The sequence below is a fragment of the Cicer arietinum genome, chromosome 1 (genome assembly GCF_000331145.2).
Source record: "Cicer arietinum cultivar CDC Frontier isolate Library 1 chromosome 1, Cicar.CDCFrontier_v2.0, whole genome shotgun sequence".
In the NCBI taxonomy this organism is placed as follows: Eukaryota; Viridiplantae; Streptophyta; class Magnoliopsida; order Fabales; family Fabaceae; genus Cicer; species Cicer arietinum.
In genome coordinates this window covers 44,250,160-44,267,667 of record NC_021160.2, presented here as the reverse complement: position 1 = coordinate 44,267,667, position 17,508 = coordinate 44,250,160, and the positions used below count along the sequence as shown (strand labels likewise).

The 17,508-nt window shown below is 28.1% G+C and overlaps 2 protein-coding genes and 1 pseudogene across 7 annotated transcripts; all 3 read right to left on the bottom strand.

Annotated features, from left to right (window-relative positions):
• Positions 1-370: 370 nt before the first annotated feature.
• Positions 371-2,360, bottom strand: LOC101512460 (uncharacterized; annotated as a pseudogene).
• Positions 2,361-9,520: 7,160 nt separating this feature from the next.
• LOC140918653 (uncharacterized) lies at positions 9,521-16,812 on the bottom strand. 6 transcript variants are annotated; one of them, XM_073366644.1, is made up of 23 exons: positions 16,631-16,812; positions 15,698-15,856; positions 15,399-15,448; positions 15,090-15,300; positions 14,799-14,876; positions 14,528-14,701; positions 14,237-14,423; positions 14,017-14,138; positions 13,821-13,942; positions 13,522-13,732; positions 12,949-13,452; positions 12,640-12,850; positions 12,347-12,533; positions 12,076-12,230; positions 11,771-11,851; positions 11,496-11,667; positions 11,201-11,345; positions 10,985-11,106; positions 10,789-10,910; positions 10,493-10,700; positions 10,265-10,423; positions 9,966-10,015; positions 9,521-9,867 (listed from the first exon to the last, which is right to left on the bottom strand). In XM_073366644.1, exons 7-10 carry the CDS (start codon positions 14,274-14,276, stop codon positions 13,720-13,722), a joined length of 297 nt encoding a protein of 98 aa, XP_073222745.1. In that variant the 5' UTR covers positions 14,277-14,423; positions 14,528-14,701; positions 14,799-14,876; positions 15,090-15,300; positions 15,399-15,448; positions 15,698-15,856; positions 16,631-16,812; the 3' UTR covers positions 9,521-9,867; positions 9,966-10,015; positions 10,265-10,423; positions 10,493-10,700; positions 10,789-10,910; positions 10,985-11,106; positions 11,201-11,345; positions 11,496-11,667; positions 11,771-11,851; positions 12,076-12,230; positions 12,347-12,533; positions 12,640-12,850; positions 12,949-13,452; positions 13,522-13,719. The 6 variants fall into 5 exon arrangements, with proteins under 6 accessions (XP_073222745.1, XP_073222749.1, XP_073222752.1 ...); XM_073366651.1 differs by having other exon boundaries at positions 11,201-11,306; XM_073366650.1 differs by having other exon boundaries at positions 11,201-11,250.
• Positions 11,644-12,732, bottom strand: LOC140918647 (uncharacterized). Its single transcript, XM_073364071.1, has 5 exons — positions 12,640-12,732; positions 12,347-12,533; positions 12,076-12,158; positions 11,838-11,951; positions 11,644-11,667 (listed from the first exon to the last, which is right to left on the bottom strand). Exons 1-5 carry the CDS (start codon positions 12,730-12,732, stop codon positions 11,644-11,646), a joined length of 501 nt encoding a protein of 166 aa, XP_073220172.1.
• Positions 16,813-17,508: the final 696 nt, after the last annotated feature.

Sequence of the window (17,508 nt, the reverse complement as noted above, 5' to 3'; positions counted from 1 at the left end):
AAGTTAAAAGTGCCGGGTTGAAACATGGTACCCTTTCCTATGCCAACAGGCATTACCATTTCAGTACATACCTAAATTGATAAGAATCAAATTAGATAAAGTAACTGAAACATTAGCAAAAAGAAAATGTGATTAATTACCTGTCAATCCCAACCGAAGTATTTATGTGCATTGTTATCATATTTATCGAAATTAACATGGCATTTGCCATATTCTGCTAAAGCCACAACACCTCAATATATTTGACTGAGAATGGCCTCATATACGTAACTTAATTGCAAGTACTCTTTCAACTCATCAGACTTTTCCAAGGGACTGTAATTAATTAACAAGTTTCAGTAATAATTTACTAGTCCAAACAAAAGAGGAATTGAATAAAAATTAATGTTTTTTTAGTAATTACTAGCAAGTGTTGAATCTCTAGCTTAATATAGAAAGACCATTTGGCTGAGACGCTACTTTGTCAATTACAGACCAAGATTTTTGTAGCATGTCTTACTGGCTTCCTGCACATCAATTAATTCATTTATCATCAAAATTATATTCATTATTAAATTGTGAAATATTAAATTTAAGTTACCTTGAAATCCCTTGAAACAACATCATAATATGCTTTGCATTTTGTGGTGTGATATTATCAAATTAGAGAAGTGGAGCTAATGACGCCAAAGTTCCAATCGCGATGTGGGGATATTTCAACCTAAACCATGCAGCAAGCACTACACGCATAATTAAAAAATACATTATAAATTAACACAACATATTGCACAAAGAGAAAATTTTTGAGAAAAATCACAAGGGACTTAACTAACTTACTTTCACCATAGGATCCTCCTATCACGATGGCAGGAGACTTTTGAGCCTATAACGTTTCCTTCAAGAGCTTGTGTTGAGTTTAAATAACCCAAAGTGCTTATATTTTTGTAAGCTTCGTCTATTGAACCAAATGGCATAGATTCATCAATCATAGTATCGATGCTACAAAAAAATAAGACTATCATAATTTTAACTTGAATATATATTTTTTTACAGAAATCATCGAATATAGTTAAATTAAAAGAAATTTGTTAATATTATTTACCTCTATGTACACGAATAATGTTTTGAAGGTAGCAGCATTATCGGTCATAAATCCATCAGGAATACCATCTGTTGAACTTTCTCCACCCAAAAAGACAAGTATTGGAGCACTACAATTAGATCCACCAATACTTGAAATTCACAAAATAGCGTTGTTTGAACTTTGTATAGCTTAAAGGTGTATATGAAAAATGAACGATTGTTTGATCATAATAATATGTTTCCACATCCTTTGATATTTGAATTTTTGTTTGGTTGGTTGTAGGAAATAGATTGAAATGAGTAGAGTTATTGATACAAGTGATGGTTGAAAAAGAACTCCAAAAGAAAGTGAAGAAAAACATGAAGAGAAAATGGTTGTGCTAAAAGAAAGTGAAGAAACACATGAAGAGAATAACAACATCATGCATGCATTTAAAGAAAATGGGGGGTTTTGTTCCAAAAGAAAGAAGTGAAGATAAGAAAAAGATGAATTGCTCAATATTATGTTGATGAGCTTGTGTAAAGACTAAGGAGGACTCTTATGATCTACTTTAAAGGAAATTTGATTTACTCTTATCATATTAATTGGTGATTAGTTTAATAGTGAGAATTTAATGACTATAAGAGCATTTATTTTTATCTATTACTATGTATCATCTACTAATAGATTAAAAAAATTAAGGAATACCATTTATTGAACTTTCCCCGTCCAAAAAGACAAGTATTGTGGCACTATAATTAGCACCGTCCCAATACTTGAAATTCACAAAATAGCGTTGTTTAAACTTTGAATAGCTTAAAGGTCTATAAGAAAAATGATCAATTGTTTGATCATAACAATATGTTTCCACATTCTTTGATACTTGAATTATTTTTGGGTTGGTTCTAGGAAATAGGTTGAAACTAGAAGGGTTATTGATACCAGTGATGGTTGAAAAAGTACTCCAAAAGAAAGTGAAGAAAAACATGAAGAGGAAATGGTTGTCTTGTTTCATGTTTGTGCTAAAAGAAAGTGAAGAAAGAAGTGAAGAAAGAAGTGAAGAAAGAAAATGAAGAAATAAGTGAAGAAAGAAGTGAAGAAAGAAAATGAAGAAAGAAGTGAAGAAAGAAAATGAAAAAAAAAAACATGAAGAGAAGAAAAACATCACACATGCATGCATTTAAAGAAAACGATGGTCTTGTTCCAAAAGAAAGTGAAGAGAAAATGGTTGTCTTGTTTCTTGTTTTTTGTTTCAAAATAATTAAATGATTCTTGTTTCTTGTTTCAAATAAAAATATTCTTTCTTACCATGACTCTCATATGTTTTGGATTTACATAAGGAGTGTTTATATTCTTTCCTAAGGTGTTTTGGATTTATATAAAGGAGTAATGATTCTCATATATGTTTTGGATTTAGAGAGTGTTTATATTCCTTCCTAAAGTGTTTTGGATTTATATAAAGGAGTATTGATTCCTTCTTAAAGTGTTTTGGATTTATATAAAGGAGTAATGATCTCATATTCAATCAAGACTTAGAACATTTTTTATTTTTGTAATATATTTTTTTTTTATGGATTATAAATTTACAATTGTGCAATTTTTACAAAGTTTTAGTTGTTTAAATTCTTTCTATAAACTCTAAATAACATGATCAAATAGATATTAAACGGTATCATGTTCTACAATCACGCATGCATTTAGAGATAATTAAGTCCAATATGTATACCTCACAACATTATTTTAATTTGATATTTGCATATAAATTAAGAAATATAATAATTAAAAAAATTAAATTTTTTTTTATTAAACTACTCATCTTAATTATTGATGGGATTTATATTATTATCACAAAATATAATAATATTTTAGAACTTATGTATATATTAATTATTGAACGGCAATAACAACACTTTTTTATTCAAAAATTGAGTAATTTAAATATATATATATATATATATATATATATATATATATATATATAGGCTAATTATTATCTATTTCTCTTTATTGAGAGATATATTTATATTTAATATTTAATCATGATGTTTCTTTATTCAAGTGCTTTGAAATATCATTTATATATTAAGAAAGGAAAATATACTAACATAATTAGACACCTAAAAAGCATTATCACGCCCAATCCTTTCTTAATGAGCCTAAACAACATCTTTTAGCAGTTTGACCTTTCTAATTGTACTCCTTTCTAATTGTACTGTTACATTTTCTCTTGTACCTTCACATTTTACAATCCTAATATGCTATGCTAGGTCCCACTCTTCCTTATTTTTTTCTTTCTTTTTTTACATTTTACAATTTTTTTTTTTTACATGCATTCTTCATCTTTAGACGATTAGAGGAGCAATAAGTTAATGGTGATTAAACATATGAAGTTATTGAAGCAAGATGTTCTTATACCTAAGCAATCATATGAGTTTAAGGTTTAATTTACTTCCAAGTTTTAATTCTTATTTAGCATCAATATGGGATTACCAGATGAGAAAACTAATTAAAAAAATCATTATAATGTTTTGCAGCGAATGTAGAATTTTAGTGTCTTAAAGAAAATGTAATTGATGAGGTGGAGCTTTAATTATACTAATTAATGTTTATGACGAATATTCGAAAGACTTGTATATTTTTTAATTGCAGATAAGATATAATGCAAACAGAATATTTTAAAATATAGAATTAATAATAACTTTGTCATGGAAATTAGAGAGATTTTTGTTGATTCAAATTATAAGTAACATAAATTTATATTCCCACATTATACTAATTTTTAGAGCGTAATATAGATATATTATCTGTATGAAATACTTTTATAATCTCATTCAATGAGAGGTCATTTATTCATGTCACAAATTCAAAAAATCCTTACAAAAATTCATGTAGCAAAATCATTTATATTGAATAATAAGAAAATTATTCAACTACATCAAATGATATAAGATTATATAACAAATGAGTAACAACTAGTTAATATAACTAATTATATCAACTAACTAAATATTAAATATTGTTTTTTATTTACACCTTATATTTTAAATTATTTTTTGGCGGATTTAGATGCTAAATGAAATATCTTTCTTGTAAAAAAAACATATTGGAATATTATTATTAAGCCAAATTTTCTCTACACAAAAAAAAAAAACTATTTCCCTCAAACCAATTAAGAAGTAACCCTAGCTCTCTCCCAATCAAAATTATTTATAAAATAAAAACTACTATATATATAAGCTATACAAAGTTCCTACATTTGAAAGAATATAACTTTCTATGATTTAACAACAAAATTATTTATAAAGGAAAAACTAATATATATATATAAGCTATACAAAGTTCCCACAAGTGAAAGAATATTACTTTCTATGATTTAACAACAAAATCATTTATAAAAGAAAAACTACCATATATATATATATAAGCTATACAAAGTTCCTACAAGTGAAAGAATATTACTTTCTATGATTTAACAACAAAATTATTTAGAAAAGAAAAACTACTATATATATATAAGCTATACAAAGTTCCTACAAGTGAAAGAATATTACTTTCTATGATTTAACAACAAAATTATTTATAAAAGAAAAACTACCATATATATATAAGCTATACAAAAGTTCCTACAAGTGAAAGTGAAAGAATATTACTTTTTATGATTTTAACAACAAAATTATTATAAAAGAAAAAATACCATATATATATAAGCTATACAAAAGTTCCTACAAGTGAAAGAATATTACTTTCTATGATTTAACAACAAAATTATTCACAAAAGAAAAACTACTATATATATATATAAGCTATACAAAGTTCCTACAAGTGAAAGAATATTACTTTCTATGATTTAACAACAAAATTATTTATAAAAGAAAAACTACTATATATATATATAAGCTATACAAAGTTCCTACAAGTGAAAGAATATTACTTTCTATGATTTAACAACAAAATTATTTATAAAAGAAAAACTACTATATATATATATAAGCTATACAAAGTTCCTACAAGTGAAAGAATATTACTTTCTATGATTTAACAACAAAATTATTTATAAAAGAAAAACTACTATATATATATATAAGCTATACAAAGTTCCTACAAGTGAAAGAATATTACTTTCTATGATTTAACAACAAAATTATTTATAAAAGAAAAACTACTAGTTATTATTAACTTCATTATAATTTACTTATATTCATTGTTGATAAGTTTAATTTTTGGTATTTTTTGCATAATGTAAATTTTATTTTTTTGTTTCAAATTAAATAATGTTTTTATTTTATAAATCGTCAGAGTGTAAAGAAATCATCCAGTATAAATGACTTTTACTATACAATCACAAATCATCCAAAGGGCTCAAAATATATTACAAAGGTAAAATAAAAAAAATAAAAAGAAGACTCAGAGGGGGAGTAGACCAAACCTAAGTAATACAAACATTTATCTCATTAAAAATCTTATTTAAAAAAACTTATTGAGACAATGAGGGAAAAAAGTGCAGAGCAAAAAAGCAACAGTTATATGTTAGACTCAAGAATAGATAAAAAAAAAAAAAAAAGATACAAGACTTGAGGCATAAATCAAATCAACCCCAAGAATAAAATACTAATTTATATACACAGACCTCAAAAACATACATAAAACATATCCTTGCTATGATGTAAATTAAACCTTCTCTCTTATGAGCATAAGTCATCATTCAATGTATGGGAAACAAAAGTTGTTGGGAACTTCGAATAAGCCATGAGAATGTTCAAAACATGAAATAATTCCCTAACTACTAGTACTACTAAGGATCTTCAAGATTGACATAGATTTTTCTTTTACTCTTTCTTAATTGCTTTGCTATGCTATCTATCATTATGTGTTTCCAAATTTTGGTTTGAATTTCTAAACTTTATTAATGGCTTACTCACTCGGAATTAAATATAAGAAAAAATTCATAAGAAAATTAAGAAATTATCTGAAATTGCGCTTAGGACTCGTCAGATGTAGGTTAGGGTTCATGCGATTTGAAAGAGAAATTAAGAAATGAGAAACGATGGAAGTTGATTAGGGTTCATCCGATTTGGGAGAGAAACAGAGAGAATGGCAAGAAATGCGAGAACAAATATGAAGGAGAAAGAGAATGGAGCATGAAAGAGAACGACGAGAGCGAAAAATGGAGACGTTAGGGTTTGCGGAGATGAAGGAGAAAATCTTTAAGGAGGCAACCATATAATATGAACATAATCTGAGTTGTTTATGGTAGTGTGAGGCAAGCATTCAAAACATTTATCTCACTAGAAAAATAGTATGATAAGTTTTAGTGATAAGTTTTAGTACTATCGTATTTTTATATTTAATATTATCATATCTTTAAGTTTACTTTTTGATATATTTTAAAATGATACTTTTTTTATGATTTTAATATTATTACATTTTTAAGTTTATCTTTTTTTTTTGAAATAATGTTTTTAACTATATTTTAAATTTAATATCGTCAAATTTTTAAGTTTTATCTTTTAATTTTATTTTAAAATAACATTTTTTTGTCATAATTTTAATTAAAATAAAATTTTAATTATGAATACAATTTATTTAATTATTGAGTTTAAAGTTAAATAGATAAATTTATTAAAGCTTTTAATTCAATGAATTTAATAGATACTACTATATAAAATTTAAAAATTACAACACTCGAATCCGTCTCCGCCTCCTATTTTAATTTTGGGGAAAATTCAAATCCGTACCAATTAAAGTATATTTTCCCCTCCAAATCAAGACAGATTCGAGTGAATGCAGCTGAAACGGATTATATTGTTATCTCTAACCATGAAACTTGTCTTACTTTTTTAATTTGCTTAAAAATCAATTATGCTTTATATAAAAATAAAAGATACTTTATTTATAAAAAAACAAAAACATAAAAATTAGTATGAAATTCCGCAAGAAATTTACCTGGGAATTTCCTGGACGTTTCATACGGACTTCTACCGTAGATAAATCCAAATGAAAAAGGATAGTTTTGTTGCAGTCATAGAATCACATGTAAATCTGCAGCAAAAGAAAACATTACTTGTCATCACAATGCAACAACATTCCTAGCATAATTGTGAACCATAGGAAAATCCTCATGTATTGCCTGTGGATATATTTCCGCATGCAAAAAGTTGATCTCTCGTAGTGTCAATTACCTTCAATATGAGTATAATTTTTTTGATGTTTGATTGAGTATTGATGCTTAAAAATAGGTTATAAGTTAGACCAGAGTTGTTGTCTTGTTTTTCTGACCTTGTGTATTGTTTTGATAAATTGCAAGAATTGGAGACTTAATTTGAAAAAAATAAATTTTTATCTGTAAACTAGACATGTAAGTTTTTAAAAGAGTGTTCATTTACTCAATTATGATACTTATAAGTTCATGTCAGTTGACTCTGCATTTAAATTCAATTTTGCATTGTTATAATATAAATTTGGGGCTGTTTTGAAAAAAATCTATCTTAAGCATGTTCTTTTGATTTTCATTTTACATTATATGATTAGTATGATATAATTGATTTAATAATGTATGTTATCATAAGAATTTTCAAGGTTGAGTGTGATAGTCTTTAATATATTTGTTAATAGATGATATTATAATTAATAGGTGTTATTTTATATATATGGGTGTGTGTATGTAGTTATAAATAATTATTATATGTTTGATTAAGGTGGTGTTTAGTATAAGATTCATTGTAGTTAGATGAATTATCCATATATATGCGACGGAAGAGAGGAGTAAGCGAGGGTAAGTGGAGCACCACTTACATACGTAATTATGTACAATCTTAACAAAATAAAGTTACTAACAAGAAGATGACACTAATAAAACTAATGTAATCTTTATGACAGACTTGTTAGGTAGAGTTTAAGTCATTAGATTACTCACATTTAATGGCTTAAATACTTAGAAAGAGTTAAAACTATACATAGAAAGTGTAGCTCGGGAGTAACTATAAATGAATAGAAATAAATATTTTTTTAAATGAATTAAAATGTTAATTGATTTGGTTTCATTCTTTAGGATCCACTGAGATGTAATCTCATTCCACGTTATTTAAATGTTTTGCAGGTAAAAAAAACTTAGATCAAGAGTTGAAGAAATGAAACATAGTAGTTTATGCTATAGTTTGATTAAAATTTCTAGGAGATCATTTTGAACATTGGATGTGTTATGTACTCCATGTTTTTTTTTTGCTCTTACTTTTGAAGGATTAGTATGTATATTAATGCATTTGTCTGATTTTGTGTTGGGATTTGTATAAACTATCCATTTTGTCGAATTATGTTAACACTCAAGTTATATTCTAGACAATTAACTCATGATGTTATAGGAATATTAATGGCAATTAATTTTTGGGAATTACTTAAATTTATTAGTGTATTTAATGTCTGCACGTTAAAGGAATGTTAATCTCAACACATATCATGCAAGAGTCCTTTTTAAGCTAATTAGACGTTCTTTAGGCCATTAATAGCAACAAAAGTTAATTAGTTAAGTTTTGAGAAATACTAAGTTTACATACCAACTACTTAATACATATCATGCATCTAATATTAGTAAGCTAAAGGGTCACACTTAAATAATATATTGATGCAAACTAGACAAATTAATGTTTTATATTGTAATGTTACAATGTGATATGATCATTAATGTGTATCAATAGTTAATTAGTTAAGTTTTGAGAACAACTTAACACTAGAAAAACTCATTTTAGTTGTTATATTTAGTGTGGGTCTCTGACTCCGACGCTATTTATTGGTGACTACTATATAATAAGTTTACAGTATTTAATCCTGTCAAAAAAAATTAACTAATCATATTTAATTTTAAAATTTTAAAAATTAAAAAAAAATTGTAATGACACTTCATCGTAACTCACAATACTCCTCTATCAAAAAAAATTATTTAAAAAAAAATTATCTCACAACGCACCTAAAGTATTAGAAAGCATATACAAAAACAAATGAACCAAGAAAATATAAAACGTGGCAAAAAAAATCATACTTTTCTCAATAAATTAAAATTGGTTTACTTATAGCTACTTCTTCAATATTTCAACTACTTTTTCTATTTTTTTGATTAATAATGTAAAAAGAAGTATAAATATTTTTGGACATACTTTAATTAAATTTGCTTTAAATTCACATCCTTCTATGTTCATTGAAGAGTACTATTACAATTATAGATAGAAATTATAAAATGAGTTAAAAGTATATTAATTAATGAGAGAATTGTTCTCGAAGAGAGAGAGAGGGAGAAATGTTTGGGGAAGCCAATTTTAAATTGAAAAATTGAAAAAGAAAAGACTCAAAACCTAGCCACATGCAACAACCATGAGCGAATCAGCTACAGAGGACCCAAAATCACTCCTACTAAAAAAGAGTCATTATTTATAAAGGAGCCAAATATAAACAGTAATAAATTATATATTAAAATTAATATATTAAATATAATAAATAAATAGTTCCTTCACAATAATTCTTTCGCAATATAAATAGAAATATATTTAAAAATATAATCATATATCCGACGCGCCCTAAGAAATATTATTTATTAGAATTGGATATTACACCTTAACAAGAGGCAATTGGTTTTGCCCAAAAGTTATTTCTAGGAGAGAATTTGATCTTATCCATTAAAAATTCAACAAACATAGTCATTCTTAATCTTTACACAAGCTCATCAGCATAATATTCAACAATTTATCTTTTCATTATCTTCATCTCTTTCTTTCGCTGATCGACCAACTATTTTGGGTCGTTTTTATCAGCACCTAGAATATCCAAGACATGAGATCCTGAAAATATCAACATGAATTATATTAGAACTAATATGCACTATATAGTAGACAATTAAATTGAATATATTCAAATAATCACATAATACCAAGCATACCATTTAGTGTATGAAGGGCCACAAGAATTGTTGATATGTCATTCAAAATCCTGAAATATGTAAAAGCCATACAAAGTTTAGTTATTTGATATAAAATATATTTAATCCAAATGAGTTTTTGAAAATATTAATTACTCGGCACTATTGTAATAATCTTTTGGTCCATTCAAAAATATGATGTTGCTAGTAAAATTTTGAAGAACCAAAGTTATATTCTGCCAATAGTCACAGCGATGAATAACTTAATTAATTTTATGTTGCTAATAATATAATCTTACAATTTAAACAATATTTCTTACATGGCCTCCATAATAAGTAGTGATCCAACGAGGGCGAGGCAAGTTGGAGTAACCAAACTTTTTCTCGCAATCTTCAACAAAGTTCTTCAAGTTAAATAGGCCGGGTTAAAACATGCCACCCTTTCCTATGCCAATAGGCATTACCATTTCAGTACATACCTAAATTGATAAGAATCAAATTAGATAAAGTAACCGAAACATTAGCAAAAAAAAAATGTGATTAATTACCTGCCAATCTCAACCGAAGTATTTATGTGCATTATTATCATATTTATCGAAATTAACATGGCATTTGTCGTATTCTGCTAAAGCCACAACACCTCCATATATATGACTGAGAATGGCCTTACATATAATCGAAGGGTTTTGGTATTGAGCTGTGTATACGTAATTTAATTGCAAGTACTCTTTCAACTCATCAGACTATTCCAAGGGACTGTAATTAATTAACAAGTTTCAGTAATAATTTACTAGTCTAAACAAAAGGGAAATTGAATAAAAATTAATGTTTTTTTAGTAATTACTAGTAAGTGTTGAATCTCTGGCTTAGTATAGAAAGACCATTTTGACCATTTGGCTGAGACGCTACTTTGTCAATTACAGACCAAGATTTTTGTATAATTTTGTAGTATGTCTTAGCGGCTTCCTGCACATCAATTAATTCATTTATCATCAAAATTATATTCATAATTAAACTGTGAAATATTAAATTTAAATTACCTTGAAATCTCTTAAAAAAATCATCATAATATGTGATATATCAAAGTAGAGAAGTGGAGCTGATGACGCCATAGCCCCAATCGCGATGTTGGGATATTTCAACATAAACCATGCAGCAAGCACTGCACGCATAATTAACAAATACATTATAAGTTAACATAACATATTGCACAAAGAGAAAAATTTTGAGAAAAAATCACAAGGGACTTAACTAACATTCTACTACCATAGGATCCTCCAATCACGATGATAGGGGACATTTGAGCCTGTAATATTTCCTTCAAATGTATTACTACTTGTGCATAATCCGCAAGAGCTTGTGCTGAGTTTAAATAACCCAAAGTGCTTGTATATTTGTAAGCTTCTTATATTGAACCAAATGACATAGATTCACCATAATATCGATGTTACAAGAAAGTAAGAGTATCATACTTTTGACTTGAGTATATATTTATTTAACATAAATCATTGAATATAATTAAATTAAAATAAATTTGTTAATATTATTTACCTCTATGTACAACAATAATGCTTTGAAGGTAGCAGCATTATCGATAATAAATCCATTAGGAATACCATCTATTGAACTTTCTCCACAAGCATAGTCCTATTTAATCTTTACACAAACGCCAAAGCCCCAATCGCGATGTGGGGATATTTCAACCTAAACCATGCAGCAAGCACTGCACGCATAATTAACAAATACATTATAAATTAACATAACATATTGCACAAAGAGAATTTTTTTTAGAAAAATCACAAGGGACTTAACTAACTTATTACTACCATAGGATTCTCCCATCACGATGACAGGGGACTTTCGAGCCTATAATGTTTCCTTCAAATGTATTACCACATGTGCATAGTCTGCAAGAACTTGTGTTGAGTTTAAATAACCCAAAGTGCTTGAATTTTTGTAAGCTTCTTCTATTGAACCAAATGACATAGATTCACTATAGTATCGATGCTACAAAACAGTAAGATTATCATACTTTTGACTTGAAGATATATATATATATATATATATATATATATTTTACAAAAATCATTGAATATAATTAAATTAAAATAAATTTGTTAATATTATTTACCTCTATGTACAACAATAATGCTTTGAAGGTAGCAGCATTATCGATCATAAATCCATCAGGAATACCATCTATTGAACTTTCCACTACCAATCATAGTCCTCTTTAATATTTACATAAACGTCAAAGCCCCAATCGCGATGTGGGGATATTTCAACCTAAACCATGTAGCAAGCATTGCACGCATAATTAACAAATACATTATAAATTAACATAACATATTGCACAAAGAGAAATTTTTTGAGAAAAATCACAAAGGATTTAAGTAACTTACTTCCACCATAGTATACTCCCATCACGATGACAGGGGACTTTTGAGCCTGTAATGTTTCCTTCAAATGTATTACCACATGTGCATAATCCGCAAGAGCTTGTGATGAGTTTAAATAACCATAAGTGCTTGTATTTTTGTAAGCTTCTTCAATTGAACCAGATGGCATAGATTCAACATAGTATGGATGCTGCAAAAAAAAGTAAGAGTATCATGATTTTGACTTGAATATTTATTTTTTTTACAGAAATCATTGAATATAATTAAATTAAAATAAATTTATTAATATTATTTACCTCAATGTACATCAATAATGCTTTGAAGGTAGCAGCATTATCGATCATAAATCCATTAGGAATACATCTATTGATCTTTCTCCACCCAAACATAGTCCTCCTTAATCGTTACACAAGCTCAGCAGCATAATATTCAGCAATTTATCTTTTCATTATCTTCACCTCTTTCTTTCGCTGATCGACCGACCATTTTGTGTCGCTTTTATCAACCCTAAAAATATCAACCTAAATTATATTGGAACTAATATGCACGATATAGGAGACAACTAAATTGTATATATTCACATAATCACATAATACCAAGCATACCATGTACTGTATGAAGGGCCACAAGACTTGTTGATAGTCAAATTCAATTACCCGAAACTACTGTAAGGATCTTTTAGTCCATTCGAAAATATGATGTTGCTAGCAAACTTTTGAAGAACCTAAGTGATATTCTGACATTAGTCACAACGATGAATAACTTAATTAATTTTATGTTGCTGATAATATAATCTTACAATTTAAATAATATTTCTTACATGGCCTCCATAATAAGTAGTGATCCAATGAGGGCGAGTCAAGTTGGAGCCATTAGTCACAGCGATGAATAACTTAATTAATTGTATGTTGCTAATAATATAATCTTACGATCTAAACAATATTTCTTACATGGCCTCCATAATAAGTAGTGATCCAACGAGTGCGAGGCAAGTTGGAGTAACCAAACTTTTTCTCGCAATCTTCAACAAAGTTCTTCAAGTTAAAAGGGTCGGGTTAAAACATGGCACCCTTTCCTATGCCAATAGGCATTACCATTTCAGTACATACCTAAATTGATAAGAATCAAATTAGATAAAGTAACTGAAACATTAGCAAAAAGAAAATGTGATTAATTACCTGTCAATCCCAACCGAAGTATTTATGTGCATTGTTATCATATTTATCGAAATTAACATGGCATTTGTCGTATTCTGCTAAAGCCACAACACCTCCATATATATGACTGAGAATGGCCTTACATATAATCGAAGGGTTTTGGTACTGAGCTGTGTATACGTAATTTAATTGCAAGTGCTCTGTCAACTCATCAGACTATTATTCCAAGGGACTGTAATTAATTAACAAGTTTCAGTAATAATTTACTAGTCTAAACAAAAGGGAAATTGAATAAAAATTAATGTTTTTTTAGTAATTACTAGTAAGTGTTGAATCTCTGGCTTAGTATAGAAAGACCATTTTGACCATTTGGCTGAGACGCTACTTTGTCAATTACAGACCAAGATTTTTGTATAATTTTGTAGTATGTCTTAGCGGCTTCCTGCACATCAATTAATTCATTTATTATCAAAATTATATTCATAATTAAACTGTGAAATATTAAATTTAAATTACCTTGAAATCTCTTAAAAAAATCAACATAATATGTGATATATCAAAGTAGAGAAGTGGAGCTGATGACGCCATAGCCCCAATCGTGATGTTGGGATATTTCAACATAAACCATGCAGCAAGCACTGCACGCATAATTAACAAATACATTATAAGTTAACATAACATATTGCACAAAGAGAAAAATTTTGAGAAAAAATCACAAGGGACTTAACTAACTTACTAGTACCATAGGATTCTCTCATCACGATGATAGGGGACATTCGAGCCTGTAATATTTCCTTCAAATGTATTACTACTTGTACAAAATCCGCAAGACCTTGTGCTGAGTTTAAATAACCCAAAGTGCTTGTATTTTTGTAAGCTTCTTATATTGAACCAAATGGCATAGATTCAACATAGTATCAATGCTACAAGAAAGTAAGAGTATCATACTTTTGACTTGAATATATATTTATTTAACATAAATCATTGAATATAATTAAATTAAAATAAATTTGTTAATATTATTTACCTCTATGTACAACAATAATGCTTTTAAGGTAGCAACATTATCGATCATAAATCCATCAGGAATACCATCTATTGAACTTTCCACTACCAATCATAGTCCTCTTTAATATTTACATAAACGTCAAAGCCCCAATCGCGATGTAGGGATATTTCAACCTAAACCATGCAGCAAGCACTGCACGCATAATTAACAAATACATTGTAAATTAACACAACATATTGCACAAAGAGAATTTTTTTTACAAAAATCACAAGGGACTTAACTAACTTACTTCCACAATAGGATCCTCTCATCACGATAACAGGAGACTTTTGAGCCTGTACTGATTCCTTCAAATGTATTACCACATCTGCATAATCCGCAAGAGCTTGTACTGAGTTTAAATAACCCACGGTGCTTGAATTTTTTGTAAGCTTCTTATATTGAACCAATGGCATAGATTCACCATAGAATGGATGTTGCAAATTACTAAGAGTATCGTAATTTTGACTTGAATATATTTTTTTATTACAGAAATCATTGAATATAATTAAATTAAAATAAATTTATTAATATTATTTACCTTAATGTACACCAATAATGCTTTGAAGGTAGCAGTATTATCGATCATAAATCCATCAGGAATACATCTATTGAACTTTCTCCACCCAAACATATTCCTCCTTAATCGTTACACAAGCTCAGCAGCATAATATTCAACAATTTATCTTTTCATTATCTTCACCTCTTTCTTTCACTGATCGACCGACCATTTTGTGTAGCTTTTATCAACCCTGAAAATATTAACATAAATTATATTGGAGCTAATATGCACGATATAGGAGACAACTAAATTGTATATATTCACATAATCACATAATATCAAGCATACCATGTACTGTACGAAGGGCCACAAGACTTGGTTATATGTCATTCAGAACCCTGAAATTTGTAAAAGCCACACAAAGTTTAATTATTTTATATAAAATATATATAATTCAAATGAGTTTTTGAAAATATTAATTACGCGACACTACTGTAAGGATCTTTTAGTCCATTCAAAGATATGATGTTGCAAGCAAACTTTTGAAGAACCAAAGTTATATTCTGCCATTAGTCACAACGGTGAATAACTTAATTAATTTTATGTTGCTAATAATATAATCTTACAATTTAAATAATATTTCTTACTTGGCCTCCATAATAAGTAGTGATCCAACGAGGGCGAGGCAAGTTGGTGTAACCAAACTTTTTGTTGCAATTTTCACCAAAGTTCTTCATGTTAAAAGGGTCAGGTTGAAACATGGTACCCTTTCCTATGCCAATAAGCATTACCATTTCAGTACATACCTAAATTTATAAGAATCAAATTAGATACAGTAACCGAAACATTAGCACAAAAAATGCGATTAGTTACCTGTCAATTCCAACCGAATTATTTTTGCGCGTTATCAAATTTATCAAACTTAACATGGCATTTGTCGTATTCTACTAAAGCCGCATCACTTCTATATATTTGACTGAGAATGGCCTCACATATAACATAGGGTTTTGGTATTGAGCTGTGTATATGTAATTTAATTGCAATTACTCATTCAACTCATCAGACTTTTCCAAGGAACAGTAATTAATTAACAAGTTTCAGTAATAATTTAATAGTCCACACAAAAGGGAAATTAAATAAAAATTAATGTTTTTTTTAATATGTACTAGCAAGTGTTGAATCTTTGGCTTATTATAGAAAGACCATTTTGACCCTTTGGCTGTGATGCTACTTTATCAATTACAAACCAAGATTTTTGTATAATTTTGTAGCATGTCTTACTGCCTTCCTACAAATCAATTAATTCATTTATCATCAAAATTATATTCATTATTAAACTTTGAAATATTAAATTTAAATTACCATGAAATCCTCTAAAAACAACATCATAATATGTGATATTAGAAAAAGTAGAGAAGTGGAGCTGATGACGCCAAATCCCCAATCGATGTGGGGATATTTCAACCTAAACCATACAGCTAGCACTGCACACATAATTAACTAATACATTGTAAATTAACACAACATATTGCACAAAGAGAATTTTTTTAGAAAAATCACAAGGGACTTAACTAACTTACTTCCACAATAGGATCCTCCTATCACGATAACAAGAGACTTTTGAGCCTGTAACGTTTCCTTCAAATGTATTACCATATGTGCATGATCCGCAAGAGCTTGTGCTGAGTTTAAATATCCCAAAGTGCTTGTATTTTTGTAAGCTTCTCGGATTGAACCAAATGACATAGATTCATCATAGTATCAATGCTACAAAAAAAGTAAAAGTATCATAATTTTGACTTGAATATATATTTTTTTACATAAGGGAAATTGAATATTTTACTTGTCCAAACAAAAGGGAATTTGAATAAAAATTAATGTTTTTTAGTATTTACTAGCAAGTGTTGAATGTATGGCTTAGTATGGAAAGACCATTTAGCTGAGACGCTACTTTGTCAATTACAGACCAAGATTTTTGTATAATTTTGTAGCATGTCTTATTGGCTTCCTTCACATCAATTAATTCATTTATCATCAAAATTATATTCATTATTTAACTGTAAAATATTAAGTTTAAATTACCTTGAAATCTCCTGAAACAACATCATAATATGCATTTTGTGGTGTGATATTATCAAAGTAGAGAAGTGGAGCTGATGACGCCAAAGCGCCAATCTGGGGATATTTCAACATAAACCATGCAACAAGTACTGCACTGCACGCATAATTAACAAATACATTATAAATTAACACAACATATTGCACAAAGAGAAAAATTTTGAGAAAAATCACAAGGGACTGAACTAACTTACTTCCACCATAAGATCCTCCCATCAAAATGACAGGGGACTTCTAAGCCTGTAATGTATTACCACTTGTGCATATTCCGCAAGAACTTGTGCTGAGTTTAAATAACCCAAAGTGTTTGTATTTTTGTAAGGTTCTTCTATTGAACAAA